Here is a 15,557-nt window from a genome sequence, read left to right as displayed (position 1 = left end):
ATAATGTAAAATGAAGAACATAAAATGAAGCTGGGAAAGGCTAGGAAGTGTGATTGTGGATAAAGAAAATGCAGAGCTTGTCAATGGATGGGGCGCTTTATGTTTGTCTGAATGCCATAAACAAAATAAAAATTTTAAAGATGGTCTGTCTTTCTATCTTCTTTGAGAGAAGATTACTTGAAGTAGTAACCTTTCTATGTTTTAAAGGTAATGAGGATGTTACACAATATAATTACTTCTCCTTTCTACAAAGTATTATTCAATGAAGACAATACTAAGGAATGCTTGGCTAAAAAAATAGTCTTGTGCTGATTCTTCACTCTACACAGCTTTATTATATGAAGCCTTTTGTTTGTCACCATGAATTCTTATGCTTACATTCAGAAAAGGACACAGTGACATTGTCGATAGATTAAATGTTAGTGCTGCTAACAGCGATACTAGCTGTCACAGCGTTGCATGCCTGCCAGGCTTTTTCCGAACAGTTCTGACTACAGACTCTTATTCTGCCTGACTACAACCAGCAGCACACATCCAGTCCACCCTGCAAAGGCAGACTGCAGTGCAGTCTAAACAGCCGTCATCTAATGCAGTGTCTGCTGGTGGCCCAGCATCATTGATGATTTTCACCACTCGTGCTTAGCCCCTCCTTCGTGTTCATTTTTTGGGTCAGAGAAAAGTACATCAGGCTTGTCTTAAGTAGTTAAGGTCATGAACAGGAATCATAGCTAGGGCTAAATTTCGCTTTTAGCTGAATAAGCACCTCTGATTATGACTGTATTAGAGTAATGAGGAGTGAAGTGATCCAAAATAGTTTGACTGAGTGTGAGCGAAATTTTAAAACTTTCTGCTGCTCAAGATCCCACTTGTAATTTTTTTTTGCAGAACCTCTTGAGCTAAACAGTCTCTTATTCTGTGCTTTGCCCAGTTTGTTCTTTTGATGATTTCTCTGTATTGCAACCTATTGCAATACATATCTCATACCGGATATTCTATCTTGGCAGCTTAAGTATCTCAAAGCTGTTGAGGAGTCCGGACACCATTGACACGACTGCATCCCCTGACATTTACTGTTCTGCACCACAATCTGTCCTCTCACCACTGGCTCCCCTTGATCTCAGTATGATTCAGCTTCCACTCACCATATGGGCAGATTTTTGACACATTTCCTGAAGTTTGAAGACTGTAATGGATATTCAGATGGCTAAGATGACTGAATTTACCTTAAATATATCTGTATACAGCTAGCAAATGGCACATTTTGCTCAACCTAGCAATTTATTTTATTTATTTATTTTTTTAAATCATCTGTGATTTCGGATAATCCAGTGCAATGGTCTGGTCATGGATCTGTGTCAACGACTAGTTATTAGGACATGGTCTACGGTCCAGAGATAACTTCCTCTTATTAATAAGCCAATGTGCTGAATTTACATAGATTATTAAATGACCTATTTTACCTTGTCTGTATGGGAAGTAAGGGAGAATACTTGCTTTGCTTTTCTGGAGGGGTATATTTTGACACATATTGTGATTGTTGGCGAGTACTTTAAAATACGGGAATATTCTTAAATAAGCCAGTAGTTCATCTTGTCAAAGGAGCATAAATATTTGGACCAAAACATCTTTCAGTTTGAAGCAGCTTTTCCCCTGTTTCCTATCTTGCCATGTATGTTGGCATGTCTAAAATCACATTTTTGTGGGCCTAAAGTAAAGAAAGTAAGTCCTTTTTAGTGAAACTTTTCCATCCAGTTGGGCTATGAAGTCTGTCTGTCCCTTTGATGAAACCCTCGTTTTGCATAGAGCATTCATATTGAAATGAGGGGTGATCTCAGTGTTTTACTCCATCAGGGGAAGATAAATTACTTTTGCCATGATGTCACCGTCTCATTCTTTTTTTCCATACTTGTGTGACGAAAGTTGAGTGTTCCCCACACAGTCTGAGTCCCTTCAAGTGATGAAGTTGCTGAATTAATTAGAAAGGAGGTCATATTGTATTTGACATGGTGAGATAAGCGAGTATTCAGCAATGCGGACAAAGCTTTTGCTTAGCATAACATTAACCAATGTCATTATTGGGTCATTACTGACACATTTGGAGTCACACTTGTGTTCAGTCGCAGTGGTTCTATACATTTCATTGTGACTCTCTGGCATGTCAAAAACATCCTTTGCATCCTGGCTTAGCTGTTGCTAAAATTCCATAGGAAGGTGATGCTGGAGCACTGATTCCCCAAGGCAGCATATATTTCTATGATATTGAAACACAAAACAGGTGCACAATAGTTTGATGGGAAATTTGATATATAATGTGGCTACAGTAAATACACAATACCACCCTTTAACAGGGCACATTTCAAATTTTTTCTGACAAATTGAAACTCACTACATCACCCGGAGTGCTTTAATAAGGTTTTCTGAGTAATGTGCAACTTTTAATGCCTCCGTTAAGAAGTGCTTCATTAAAGTGAGTCGAAGCAAAAAGAGAACAATGCTGCAAGTATATTTTTGGCCATGTGTTTTTCTTTTGTTGCCGACTGTGCAGCTGAAGGGCACCCCTTACATTTAAAATAGCTGCTGAGCAGAGTTTTCGCACACCTGCTGCAACACCCTATTTTACTGTTGACTTGTGTATTTAAAATTTCTGCTATTCATAGTTACTGCTTTAGGTGCAGTTAAAGGTTATAGAAAGTGTCTGAAAGGCCACAGCTAATGTTCACTGTATTGTAGCTGGTAGTTTTGTAGGTATAACTAACAGTCAGGCTTTGCTGGTTTTAGGAAATTATCGATAAATGTTATCACAAGTCCTAATAAAAGCATTACATTATGAGCAAAAAGTTAATTTAGTTTAGCAGTTCCTTTAAGAAAACAAAAACTATATATTATTTACAGTTTCTAAGAAACAGCATTGTGTCTTTCTTTGCTGTATGAAAATAATCAAAATGAACAGAAATAAATTATTTAAGTATGTCTCTGTGTGTAATAAATGTTTCACTTTTGAGTTGAATTGCTGAAATAAACCTTCCAGTAATATCCATTCAGCTGAGGTTGCTTCTATGTATAACGTAATTTTATTGTAGGTTCCTTTATTCATTTAGAATACAGACGTTTTAGAAGTCTGAACCAACAACCGAATTTTGCATTTCTCAGATTTCTTTTTTCCCAATCAAATTTGATTTGTACATACACTGGTTTGGGAATTGCGCAGATGGGAGAGACCCAGTCATGATGACCCTAAGTCTGCCTCAGCTGCTCAGAAATATCACACCCCATGAGCAATGATTCATGAGGCATCAGAAACACGTCATATGTTCTGTCAACTGCAGTTGAGACTGTTTTGGTACTAAAGAAGCAGTGATTAAATGCAAGTACATGTGCTCTTTTGCATTTGAAAGTGCACACGTTAGAGAACTTAAGAGTCCTTTGGAAGTTGACTGCTGCTCATACACAGTAATGAGATGTTTTTCCAGCTTCCCATCAGATTGATTTTTGAAGGAAAAGTTAACCCCCACGGGCCCAAGGGAAACGTCTTTGTCGTCCAACTCTGTTGTTTGCGGATGTCGCTTTTACATTAGATTTGTGCGTGTCAGTAACACGCAGATGATGTCCTGGGGTTGCGTTAACATTTTCAGAATGTTAAAATCGATGTAATTAATTAATAAAGATTAATGTGTTAGAACAGCACAGCGGCAGAGTTAGTAGTGTTGTTGTTGCTTTCCAACAAGAAGGTTTTGCATTCATGTCCCAGCCTCGGGTCTTTTTGAATGCAGTTTGCATGTTCTCCCTGTGCATGAGTAGCTTCTCTTCAGGTACTCCAGCTTCCTCCCAAAGTCTAAAAACATGACTGTCAGGTTAATTGAGCTCTCTAAATTTTCCTTAGGTGTGTGTATGTGCGTGTGTGTGCGTGCGTGTGTGTGTGCGCATGATTGTTTGTCCTGTCTGTCTCTGCGTTACCCTGAAATGGGCTCGGTGCAGGCGTCCACCACTTCTCGCCCAATAACGGCTGGAGGCACCAGCCCCCTCCTCACAACACTGCAACTATAAGGGTGTTCAAATGATGGATGGATGGATGGATGGATGGATGGAAATCAATGGCTTGGAGTTCCGGCCTTTGTTATTTTTCATATTGGTTAATTGTGATTGTATTTATTAATCCATGTCGCTGTTCTCTCTTCAGGTGAACCAATCAAGTTTGACCCAAACTTCAGAGGGCCTGTTCAGAACAGGTAGATACTAATCTTTACCTAAATTGACTTTCAACATGTGCACATTCTGCAAAATATTAATACTCACTGGATAGCATTTCTATCATAAACATGTTTTTCCGTTGCACTTTATTGCAAAATAAGAAAAACTTTTTTTTTTTTTTTTGTAATTTAGACGACTTGACCCACCTGCGTCTGAACCCTACTTGAGTATTGATTGTCCCTGTTGTGCAATAATTTTGGCGCATACTTCTGTCACAATGTGTATGGGATACATGGATTATTCTTCATGCAACAATAATGATAATGATGACTACTCTGGTCATACAACCACAGGGAATTATGGGCGTAACAACATAGTGACAGTTTCAACAAATATGTAAAAACAATATATATATTTTTTTTATAATTGTTTTAAACATAAACAGCTTTAAACATCAAAAAATAAACATAGGCCCACTTAGAGGAGCGTAAAGAACATTCAGTTATTTATAGTAGGGGTAAATAAAGTCTTGAAATGAATTTTACATTTAATAGTGGTTTGATTTCTTTTAATTTTATTTGAATAAAGTACACTTTGCAATAGTCTTTGAGGTTTTCATTCTCCACTTTTCTTTATGAGTTAGTCTTTTCCTTTTCTTACCTGACCAATTTTCTCCTTTGACCAATCTTATCTTTTATCCTTAGTGCCAGTTTGGCAGGTTGCTGTGCAGGCATTTTCCAGTCCTGTTGTTTCTCTGAATCCAACCCTCCGCATTACACATTACTGCGATGTGGCTGCTTTTTAGAGGAGCAGAGCACACTTTGATGTTGTTCTGACCCACAGGCTTTTCTTAATGAGAGCAGGGAGAAGAGTAACTCGGCGGTTGTTTTTCTTTCTTTTTTTTCTTTCAGCCAGACTGAATATGGTAACTTACGCAGTTACTATAGGTCATTTATAGGTTAGATGTTGTAAATGTTTATCATTTTAAACATATAAAATCAAAACGATACAACAGTGAACAGTGCCCTATTCTGTGTGTCACTGAGTCTAAATGTAGATTTTAAACATAAATCAAACTGTCTTTTTCATCACTGTTTTTCTTCATTCAGAGTGTTGTATTTGTTGATACAGCTGCCCTGAACAGCTGCCACTCATGGATTTTTTTAAGCATGTAAAATATCCCTTATTTGAGCAAATCTCTCCTTTTTTTTTTTTTTTTCCCCCAATGATTTTGACAAAACTGGGACAATCTGGCAGATTCCCGCCACAATGGCTCCCCACTATCCTGTTAAAAACCTGCCATCTGTGTCACTTTGGCTTCCGCAGATAACCAGCCCTTCACACACAATGCACACTCCAAAGTTTGCCACTTCACTCGCGATGCTTAAAGTATTTATACATTTTGTTGTTTTTTTTTGTTTTTGTTTTTGTTTTTTGTTTGTTTGCTTTTGTCGTTTTTAGTTTTCAAGCAGAATTCCTGCCAACAGGAAGTAGGAGAAAGCTTTTGTTGATCTCTGTGCAAGTGACATCTGAGCAGATCTGAAGTTTGGGAGTGCAGCCATGTTGGAATCTACTTGAGATATAACAGAGCAAAGCAGGACTGTTTCACTCTCCTCTTTTTATCAGCTTTCCTCCAGCACACTGACCTTTATTTGCTTCAAAGGTGACTTTGTTTTAACACTCTAGTGCTGTGCTTGCTTTTTTTACTTAAAAAATGCAGTCTTGTCTAAACATGGAGATGAAACAGACAAGAAATTCATGGAAACCTTGATTAAAAAACAAAAAAACAGGAGAGGCACTTTCACCTGAGGAAGCTTAGCTTTTAGATATTCTCGCTGTAATTTACCTCTGATGTTTAAGAGTGATATCTTAGCTATTTACCATCCAGGATGGAGATGGATTTTAAAATTAGGAATGCTATACTTTCCATAGGAACCCAGACATTTATTTTTTTGAAAAAAAGAATGAAACGAGTGACACTTTGCTTTACTACTTTCTTTTTAAGACCCAGAATCTTAAAACTTTAGTGATAGAGACGCATATTGTCATTATAAACCTTATATTCTGTGTCTGTTGCTGACATAAACATGCATAGCAGCGACCAATTTTGACACCATTTTTTTTTTCTTTTATGCCTAGATAAAATGGTTGATGTCACAAGATAAAAAAACAACTAATAGTGTAACTGGATGTCAAAATGTTGTAAAAATTCAAAAACCCTCTTGAATTTCATGTAATCATAATGTCCGCTGTCCCATTTCAGCTATAACATGAAGAGGGGATTCAAAAACAAATGTCATGTTGGAAAATAATATGCTTGACCATATTATAGTATTACAGGCACATACACAGTTATATGTTTAGGTATTAAATAATATTCTTCCTTTAAGATCAAGGATTTTAAAAATCTTTATATTTACTTTTTTTGGACCATAAATATAATTTATTACATCCAAAAGCACATGTAAACAAAGTCAGACCGTTGATCTATAAAGTTAAAGTAAGTATACAATTAGCAGTATTTTACTCATATTGTTATGAATGTCTGTGCTTATTTCAGCTTTTATTCTTCTCCAGTCGGGTTTCTCCACTGCTGTTATCTCTGCTAATTCATTGTGAGGTGCAATAGAGTCTGTGTGCAGCGATGTAGTCCTCCTGCAGAAAAAAAAAATAAGGACAATTCATTGCCCAAAGAGAGACTCAAAGGAAGTACTGTTACATCTTTCAGCTTAGGCCTCCTATTGACCTTGGCTTTGAAAAGCGGAGGGGATGAGAGCCTCAAGTCAATTTCCCAAGCAGACGGCACCATGGGAAGGTTTTGAATTGTCCTTCGCTTGAATGGTGCCACTTGACACAGTGGGCTGGACTTTTCTTCATTTGTGGATGGGTGTACTCCTTCCAAGCATCTGAATGGTTTTAAAATGAGCTAGCTGCACAGCCCCTCACTGTGCAGGAGGGAGGGTAAGACGGCTTGTTATGCAGTAAGCCTATAAAAGAGTGAAAAAAGACTTGGAGAGGATGCATTTCTTTTTATCTCTTTTTTTTTTTGTTTTATATATATTTTATTTTTGGCAGACTGCTGTGAAGAGAGAAAATCTTCAAATATCTGTGTCTGTGCCGGTGGGACAGTTAACCCTTTGGGGAATTGGATTCTCATCAGGAAGTTGGTTGAGAACTACAGCAGTTCTTTTGAAAATGAAGTACAGAGATAATCCTCCCTCCAAAATGTGTACATCATATATTTTGTAGAGCTGTAATTCACCTGCCATAAACCTACTACTGTGTAACACAGTTATTATCAATAAATCCAGGGGTGCGTAATTTGGTTTTCTTTCGCTCTTCAAAAATAACAGCAAATTGTCGGTTCACTGTAAAACTAAACTCCCTGTTTCGGGTTTTTATGTCCCTCTCTGTTATTTATCCTTGTGTTCTAATTTACAGGAAGTGCACTGATGTGGTTTGCTGCATTATCTTTCTCATTGTTATCCTGGGCTACATCGCCCTGGGTACTGTCGGTGAGTTTCCTACGTTGCCGGTGATTACATCACAAAAGCCCTGAATTAATAAGCTTGTTAATAACCCAAATATCTGGTTGTTTGGAGTGTAGCAAATTTAAATAAAACATCTTCACTCAAAGAATGCGCTATGTTCTGGTCATGTCTTTACCTTGAAAAAAAAATATCACAAAATAATAGTGTGTTGTTTCAGTCAAGTATTTAATTATTTGTTTAAAAAATATATATTTTATTTCTTTAACAGAGACTGTGTGGTAAATTTTCTTTCTGATTTGTCAGACTTATACTCTTTTAATCTGTACCCTTTTGACCTTTAATGAAAAGTGTTTTGATGGGAGGTACTGTTATTATACTTCAAAATATGACCTTGATTAATCCAAGCATTCTTCCTTGTCATCGTGACAAGATTGCCCAAATGTTTGCATCATCTACCAATCTAGCATTTTTCTTGAATGTACAGACTTATTCAGAAAAAATAAAATGTTATTTAAAAGTTAATTTATTTCAGCAACTAAATTGGCTAAGTGAAATACATTCTAAAGACTGATGCTTTAATCTCTCTATTTCTGCTAATTATGATAATTTTCTGCCTTGAGCTAGGGAAAGCACATTTAAAATAAAATCATCACATTAGACCAATAAAATAACTTTTACACAGAAATGTGCACTTAAAGCACAGTTAAAAAATTATTTAGCAAAATTTATTTTAATGCATCAAATGAGCCTTATCAAAACACACACAAACTGATTTAGTATTTAGTTTGTCCAGGGCAGACAGGGAGGAGATGTAGGGAAAATCCATGATAGAAACTGTGCTCCTAATTTTTGTTTGTAAATCATTAAAGTTGTGTGTTCATATGTTGATTCCACTTTGGACAAGGTTTAAAAGTCTAATTAATAGTTTACATCACATGTGTCAAACTCGAGGCCCAGGGTCCAAATTTGGCCCTGCCTTAGCTTTTTATGTGGCCCTCTAAACTCCAAATTGCAACAATAACTCTCTCCAGTTTTTCACAAATCCGCAAAATTCACGCACACAAAAAAATCATTGACAGATCCCCATATTTTTCTGATTTTACTGACAATTTTTCTCAAAATTGGCCAAAAACCATTGGGCTTAACTGACTGCTGCCTCAACTTCATTTGATGTCAAGTGATAGTCTGTGAATGATACAGTGAATAATAAAAATGTCCATTTAACATCACACATTAGTGCAAATATCGTATAAATTCCTTCCGAATATTTCTTAATTACCACCACAAATTCTGTGATTTTGATTGCCACACACCCCTCCCCCCACACACACACACACACACAAAAACAATCACAAAATCCTGGATGGACTGACAAGTTTGAAAAGATGTTCAATATTATTCAATTTTAATGCTTACAGAATGCTGAAATTGCTATTTATTCATATCTTAGTAAAATGAATACATTTTGGCACAACCCATCTAAGAACATTCAGATTTTTGATATGATCCAAAATGAAAACGAGTTTGACACCCCTGGTTTAGATTATATAATATGACAACAGTCCCTAACAATAATGTCAGCCACTGTGTAGGACTTACTTTAACCTTTTTTAACTGTCATGCAATTTGTTGCTTTCTAGCTTCCGAAAAGGCAGGTAGTGATCTTACCAGTGGCATTTCAAATGAAAAGCAGTTTTTTTTATTTTATTTGTTTTTTTCCTAGCCTGGTTCCACGGAGACCCCAGGAAAATCATCTCTCCAACTGACAGCCAGGGTCAGTTTTGTGGCCAGAAGGACACCTCGAATTCGTGAGTTACAATACATTTGCCTTCAAAAACTGACATTACAGTGAAATAATTATGATGTTCATGTTGTCTGTCAGCTTTCCCATTGTTATCTTTACGCTCTAAATAGGCTTTGTCTACAGCATCAGTACACAAGAGATGATTTGTGATTAATCCTGACAAGTCTTAATTCACAGAGCACAGCATGTTTGTTTTTCTGTGTGTGTGTGCTAAAGACTTGCTCATAAATTGTCTCTGCAATAAAATTTTAGATCTCTCTAATCTAAAGCCCCTCTTTGTCTGTTGTGTCTTCTTTGTTTGTAGAAATAAAAACATATTATTCTACTTCAACATGCTGAAATGTGCCAGTCCTGCAGTTTTAATTAACCTCCAGTGCCCTACAACTCAGGTACGAGACTGAAGACAGCCCTGTCCGGTAGAGCATTGTACAAAAAACAAAGCATTTTTCTCAATCTTTCCTTCAAAACTGGTGAAGTTTATCCTCAAGAGATGTGTTTTCTCCCTCAGCTCTGTGTCTCCAAGTGCCCTGACAGATTTGCCACGCTATCGAACGTTTCAGCTGACAACAGCTGGGAATATTACAGGCAATTCTGCAAGCCTGGCTTTGAGTTTGGAAGTAAGGTAGGAAATGGTGACGGATGTTTGTTATACTCTTCCCACAAACTGATTTATAGTTGAAACCAAACAATTTACTTTCCACCCAAAGTCTCTTTCTGTAGGCCTTTTTTAGCGTAAAAACATTAATATTTTTTAATATAATTTAGGTTGATAAAGATCCATGTCTGCAGTTATTTACTAAATAGCTTAATGTACATGGCTTTGATAGACAAGCGGAAAAGAATCGACCTTTACTCATGCTCACCTCAGCTGTGTTCTCTCGACTGACAGCAGCTCAGTGCTAATGACGTTAGCATGACGCTGTGTAAGGTGTTGTGTGGGAGCAAAAGACACCGCACTCATACTGTTTGGAACTGAATCATCATTTTCCTTCCCAAACCATTTCAAGTGTGTATATTGTTCAATTCTGACAGAACTGAACTTCAGGTTTCATTCAGGATAAATTATGATGGCAAAACCTGTTGGCCTTTTTAGTGTTGAAAGTTTCTATGCAGCATCCAAAGAGATTTTAACAATGAGCCCTTGAAAATTATAGTAGCAATTATTGTACTTAAATCTCTCTTTTAAACAACCGATTGGTCGATGACTGTTACGTATTTTGAGTTGTATAAAACCGTGTCTCGTCTGTTACTCTTTCAGTCAGTTGCAGAGGTCATTCGAGATGAAGATTGCCCTCTAATGCTTGTGCCAAGCAAACCAAGTAAGTGGAAAAATTAAGTACTTGTCTGCCAAATAATGGCTAAGTCAAAAGTTATTATACCCTTTTCAAATTTAGACTTAAAATTCAATTTTAATGTCACTAACACCTTTTTTTCTGACTAGAATTATTATTAGAGGGGACATATTACACATATTTCTCTTTTTTAACAAGTCGTTTTGAAAAACCACAATGGGCGGACACTTCCCCTCACCTAAAGCAACCCCAAAATAATGGATGGATGAAAAGTGTTTTGTTGCTGACTGCAGTTACGGAGAACAGAGCTGCATGGCTTCATTTTATTTTTATATTTCTGTTAACTTTTATGCACAATTTGAAGTATCACACTAGAAAAGCTTGACGGAAACGGCAAAATTCAAAGTAACAATCTCTGTTTCTTAATAGGTCTTACACTCGCCTCAGGTGATCTTTGCATTTTCTGAAAAAAGTTTGTTCTCTAAAAGCGAGGTGGAAACGCATTTCACGAATAAATCGCGATGTGGAGAATGATCGCATCCAGTTTCGGTTTGTCTGAATCACTTCACAACAGACTTTTTTTGAAAACTACTGACAGTACACGGCAAGACCAGCCGACAGACTTTGACCGAAAGAAAGTTTTGTTTATACTGTTCATTGCAAATATGCAAATTAAACATGATTACCTCTCAGAAGCTGCTTGCTGTATCCTTGAAGGCCTGGATTCAGCAAGCAGCTGGACTTGGGGTCAAAGATGTACGGTTGTACAATTGTATGTCTTTTTGCACCCATTTTCACGTCAGCACAGAGTTGTTGGCTTGGTCATCACCATGCTATTTGCATAACAGCGGTGTAGCTCTAAAACAACTCATTCTCAAAGGAGCTCAAAATAGGCAGAACCAAGCAGGTGAAATCTCATCTGAGAATCATTTTCTGCAAAACATGTAACATTTTGCTTTTTCTTTTTATGTTGTTCTATTGCCTTCTGGGATATTCTTGTTATTTTCTACTAAAAAATAAACTTCTTGATTGAATGAAAATAATTCTAAAACTAGATCTTCACAGGAATATGACAAGTTTTGGGCATAACAGCAAATACAAACGTCTAACGTTTCCTTTCCAAATGTCCTTCAGTACTACAGCGGTGCTTTCCTGAGTTCACATCAAAGGAGGGATTATTAACTGTTGCAAATCAGACCACCTTCAGAGACCATCACAACAACACGTGGAGTGTCAGCGATCTCAGAGATGCTGCAATGTAAGACTTGCTTCCCACCAGCTTGAATCTTTGCCTTTGTCTTTCAGAAAACTAGGTTATAGTTTAAGGTTAAATTTCACTTTTATTCATAACATTTGCTAAATGTTGAGCGGTTTTATAGGTTTGAGTCTGCAACACAAAGTAACTTACATTGACTACCCCTCTGTGTTTGTGAACACACTCTGATTACTCTCCATCACACACTGCTTGGTCATTAAGTTAAAAATAAAAATTATTATTTTTCTGAAGTGTTTTTTTTTGTTGTTATTTTCATACCCCGGGCTATACTTTTTAAATCATGGGAAAGGGTGCAGTGCCGCCTGCTGGTCATTCTTTGCAACTCTTCAACATTTAAAAATCTTCATACTATGTGTTTGCTTTTGATGTTATTATATAACATGGGATTTTAATTCAAAAAGTTACTTCATTCTTCACTGAAATCTAAGTAAGTGATATCACAAACATCTGAAACCAGATATGCACAGTACAAGCGCTATAAAAATGACATAACATTTATAATAATTTTAAAAGATTTTTTTCATTTTTCCAAAACAAAAGTTTTCATACATTTTCCCAGTATTTAGTTTTCACATGGACGATTGTTTCCATTTTGGGAGTATGCTGCACATTTTCCATCAAAATATATGACATCTGTGGGAGACAATTCTTCTTCTTGACTATGGCTGTGTCTTTCTGTGGTGTTAATACTTGTGAACAGTTATTTTAACTGGCCTTTCAATTGTTTTGTTGGCCTTTTCCAAATAGGCTAAAGTCAAGGTAGTATGAGTGGGTATGTGTATGTAAACTTCTCCTGATGAAAAACACAATCCCTAAAGCTACATAGTTGAATTACATACAACAAACACTAGCAAACTAGTAATACATAGGTTGCAAACCTGGTCTTCAAATGTGTTATTGTCTCCTCTTTCTCTCTCTTTCAAACATTGTTACTTTATAACAGGGGAATAGCCAGGCTGCTGAATGCCAAAGAAATTGGCATAAAGATCTTGGAGGATTATGCAAATTCCTGGGTGTGGATATTAATGTAAGTACAGTAGTGTGTTTTATGTGACAGTTTCTTGTAAATTCTTTAAAAAAGAAAAGTTTGTACTGTTCACTTGTCAAATATTTGGACATATTCTGCTATACACAGTGACCTATCTGTACACAGTGACATATGCGTGTACTGTGCTTTGGACAGGCGAAGATGTAATCCCATCTGAAAAGGCTGCCACAGATGACTGGCAGCCTCTGGCGTAGTGTTTGCTTTTTCTCATGCCATCCTGTCTCTGTGTTGCCACAGAGGCCTGGGAATGACCATGGTGTTCAGTCTGAGCTTCATCCTTCTGATGCGCTACATTGCTTGTGTGATACTGTGGCTCATGATTTGTGGTATCATCATTGCAGCCGGCTATGGTGAGCGTGCACAACTCGAACGCATCTTAAACAGTTTTACTTCTAGTTCTGGTCTTATGATAAACGGTCTTACGATGGCTTTGTTTTTTGTTTTTTAATTTTCAGGTGGCTGGCGGTGTTACAAAGAGTATGTTCTTCTGTTGGATAAACCAGATACAAACGTCGCCATCTCTGATATTGGCTTCCAGACAGATCTCAGCATTTACCTTGAGATGAGCCAGACGTGGCTCGTTTTGAGTATGTTGCAAAACAACTCCCATACTTGGCGGCGCATGCGTTAGCACCAAAGTTGGTAACAGAGACCAGATGAAAGTGTCTGTTTTGTCGTTTGTGTTTTAGTGATCGTGCTTATTTTGATTGTGGTCGTCATCGTTCTTATGCTGATTTTTCTGAGAAAGAATCTAAGCATCGCTTTTGCACTAATGAAGGAAGGAAGCAGGTGAGTGTGACTATAAGCTTTAACCAGTAAAGCTGTATATGTTCACCTTTTTTCATACAATGTTTGATCTTGTTTCTAGGGCCATCTTTTACATCATATGTACTCTCTTCTACCCGATCGTCACCTTTTTTCTTCTGGCCATCTGTATAGCCTACTCTGCTGTCACAGCAGTGTATCCTTTATTTTTGCATGTTATATACATATACATGTGAAATTAATTAACTTGTCAGATATATTCAAAAATTTTCAGATGCCCCTGTTATTTAGCTTTGTGTGGTAGTTATAATTTAGTTGAGAGTTATTGGGTTTGCTGCCTTATCTGGTGATCCCTCAGCTTCTTGGCCTCTTCAGGTAACGCCATCTACAAGGTGACATCCCCTGATGATAAGTGCATTCACAGAAACCTCACGTGCAGTCCAAAGGTTAGACCCACACACTCATACCACATCACATTAGCAGTGTGAGAAATGAATTGTTTGTGCGTCAATAGGTTTCTACCGTGCATTAGTTTTTATTTGGAAGGATTCCTACGCAACTTGGTCAGACAGTGTTTGGTAAATATGTGATTACTTCAGATGCACACTGATGCTATTTGCAAGTCATGTCCTGAGCATCTCACTAAATACCAAATTCTCATCTGTTTCTATGTTTTAGACCTTCAATCAGACCAACATAGCCAAAGAGTGCCCTGGAGCACAGTGCATGTTCGCATTCTACGGTGGAGAGACTGTATACCACAACTACATCGTCCTCCTCCATGTTTGTAACCTGTTTGTGTTCCTCTGGCTGGTCAACTTTGTCCTGGCCTTGGGAAAGTGCACTCTGGCAGGGGCATTTGCCTCCTACTACTGGGCCAAGAGGAAGCCGAAAGACATCCCCACCTGCCCTGTTTACGCTTCGTTCAGCCGAGCCATGCGGTAGGTCTCAGACGCACTTTAAAGTAAGCTAATAACATTGTGTATAAATCTATATTTATATGGGGTGAAGAGTTGCAAATGGTAAAATAAAAATCTCAAAAGTGGGGAAAAGATTAGTGGTTTAGGAGTTCTGCTGCTTACGAAATCCTAGTATTTTATGTCAGTAAAACATAGAACGAGATGAGTCGTCTCATGAGAAACTGCTTGGTTTTGATCATTTCTGATCCAGTGTTAAAATTAATCACAGCTAAATGGTTTTTTTTTTGTTTGTTTGTTTGTTTTCTTTCTGCACAGTTACCACACGGGTTCTCTAGCCTTTGGCTCTCTACTCCTTGCTATGGTGCAGATGATCCGAATTGTTCTCGAGAACCTTCATCTCAAATTGAAACGCAAGTTTGAACTCTTTAAATGACTGGCATTCTTACTCTGAACAAAATGAACAGTTATTTCAAATAAAGTGATGATGTTGGCTTCCCAGGTTCTCAAAGTTGTATGAGTCGGTTCCTGCTTCACTGCCTCAAGTGCTGCTTCTGGTGCCTGGAAAGGTTCATCAAGTTTCTTAACACAAATGCATACATTATGGTAGGTCATTTTGCATGAGTTCATTTGGTTTATAGCTGCTGTTTGACCACGCTTGCACCCTTGTGCCTAACTATGTCCAAACTTTGTCACCAACAGATAGCAATATACGGGCACAGCTTTTGCAAATCTTCCAGGGACGCTTTTGATCTCTTGATGAGGAATATTTTGCG

The 15,557-nt window shown here is 37.4% G+C and overlaps 1 protein-coding gene across 2 annotated transcripts in view; it reads left to right on the top strand.

The window, feature by feature from the left end:
• Nucleotides 1-15,557, top strand: part of slc44a5b (solute carrier family 44 member 5b) — a 39,646-nt gene that overhangs the window by 18,018 nt on the left and 6,071 nt on the right. For both annotated transcript variants that reach the window (XM_008407050.2, XM_008407051.2), the window contains exons 2-18: nucleotides 4,178-4,226; nucleotides 7,630-7,703; nucleotides 9,403-9,487; nucleotides 9,788-9,872; nucleotides 9,992-10,105; nucleotides 10,742-10,802; nucleotides 11,910-12,033; nucleotides 12,995-13,078; nucleotides 13,337-13,449; nucleotides 13,555-13,686; nucleotides 13,789-13,888; nucleotides 13,968-14,060; nucleotides 14,223-14,310; nucleotides 14,543-14,805; nucleotides 15,100-15,194; nucleotides 15,284-15,387; nucleotides 15,484-15,557. In XM_008407050.2, the coding sequence (XP_008405272.1) occupies nucleotides 4,178-4,226; nucleotides 7,630-7,703; nucleotides 9,403-9,487; nucleotides 9,788-9,872; nucleotides 9,992-10,105; nucleotides 10,742-10,802; nucleotides 11,910-12,033; nucleotides 12,995-13,078; nucleotides 13,337-13,449; nucleotides 13,555-13,686; nucleotides 13,789-13,888; nucleotides 13,968-14,060; nucleotides 14,223-14,310; nucleotides 14,543-14,805; nucleotides 15,100-15,194; nucleotides 15,284-15,387; nucleotides 15,484-15,557 (1,738 nt within the window). The remainder of the gene's footprint in view (nucleotides 1-4,177; nucleotides 4,227-7,629; nucleotides 7,704-9,402; nucleotides 9,488-9,787; nucleotides 9,873-9,991; nucleotides 10,106-10,741; nucleotides 10,803-11,909; nucleotides 12,034-12,994; nucleotides 13,079-13,336; nucleotides 13,450-13,554; nucleotides 13,687-13,788; nucleotides 13,889-13,967; nucleotides 14,061-14,222; nucleotides 14,311-14,542; nucleotides 14,806-15,099; nucleotides 15,195-15,283; nucleotides 15,388-15,483) is intronic.

Source organism: Poecilia reticulata, linkage group LG4 (assembly GCF_000633615.1).
Source record: "Poecilia reticulata strain Guanapo linkage group LG4, Guppy_female_1.0+MT, whole genome shotgun sequence".
Taxonomy (NCBI): domain Eukaryota; kingdom Metazoa; phylum Chordata; class Actinopteri; order Cyprinodontiformes; family Poeciliidae; genus Poecilia; species Poecilia reticulata.
This window is presented reverse-complemented; position numbering and strand designations above follow the sequence as displayed.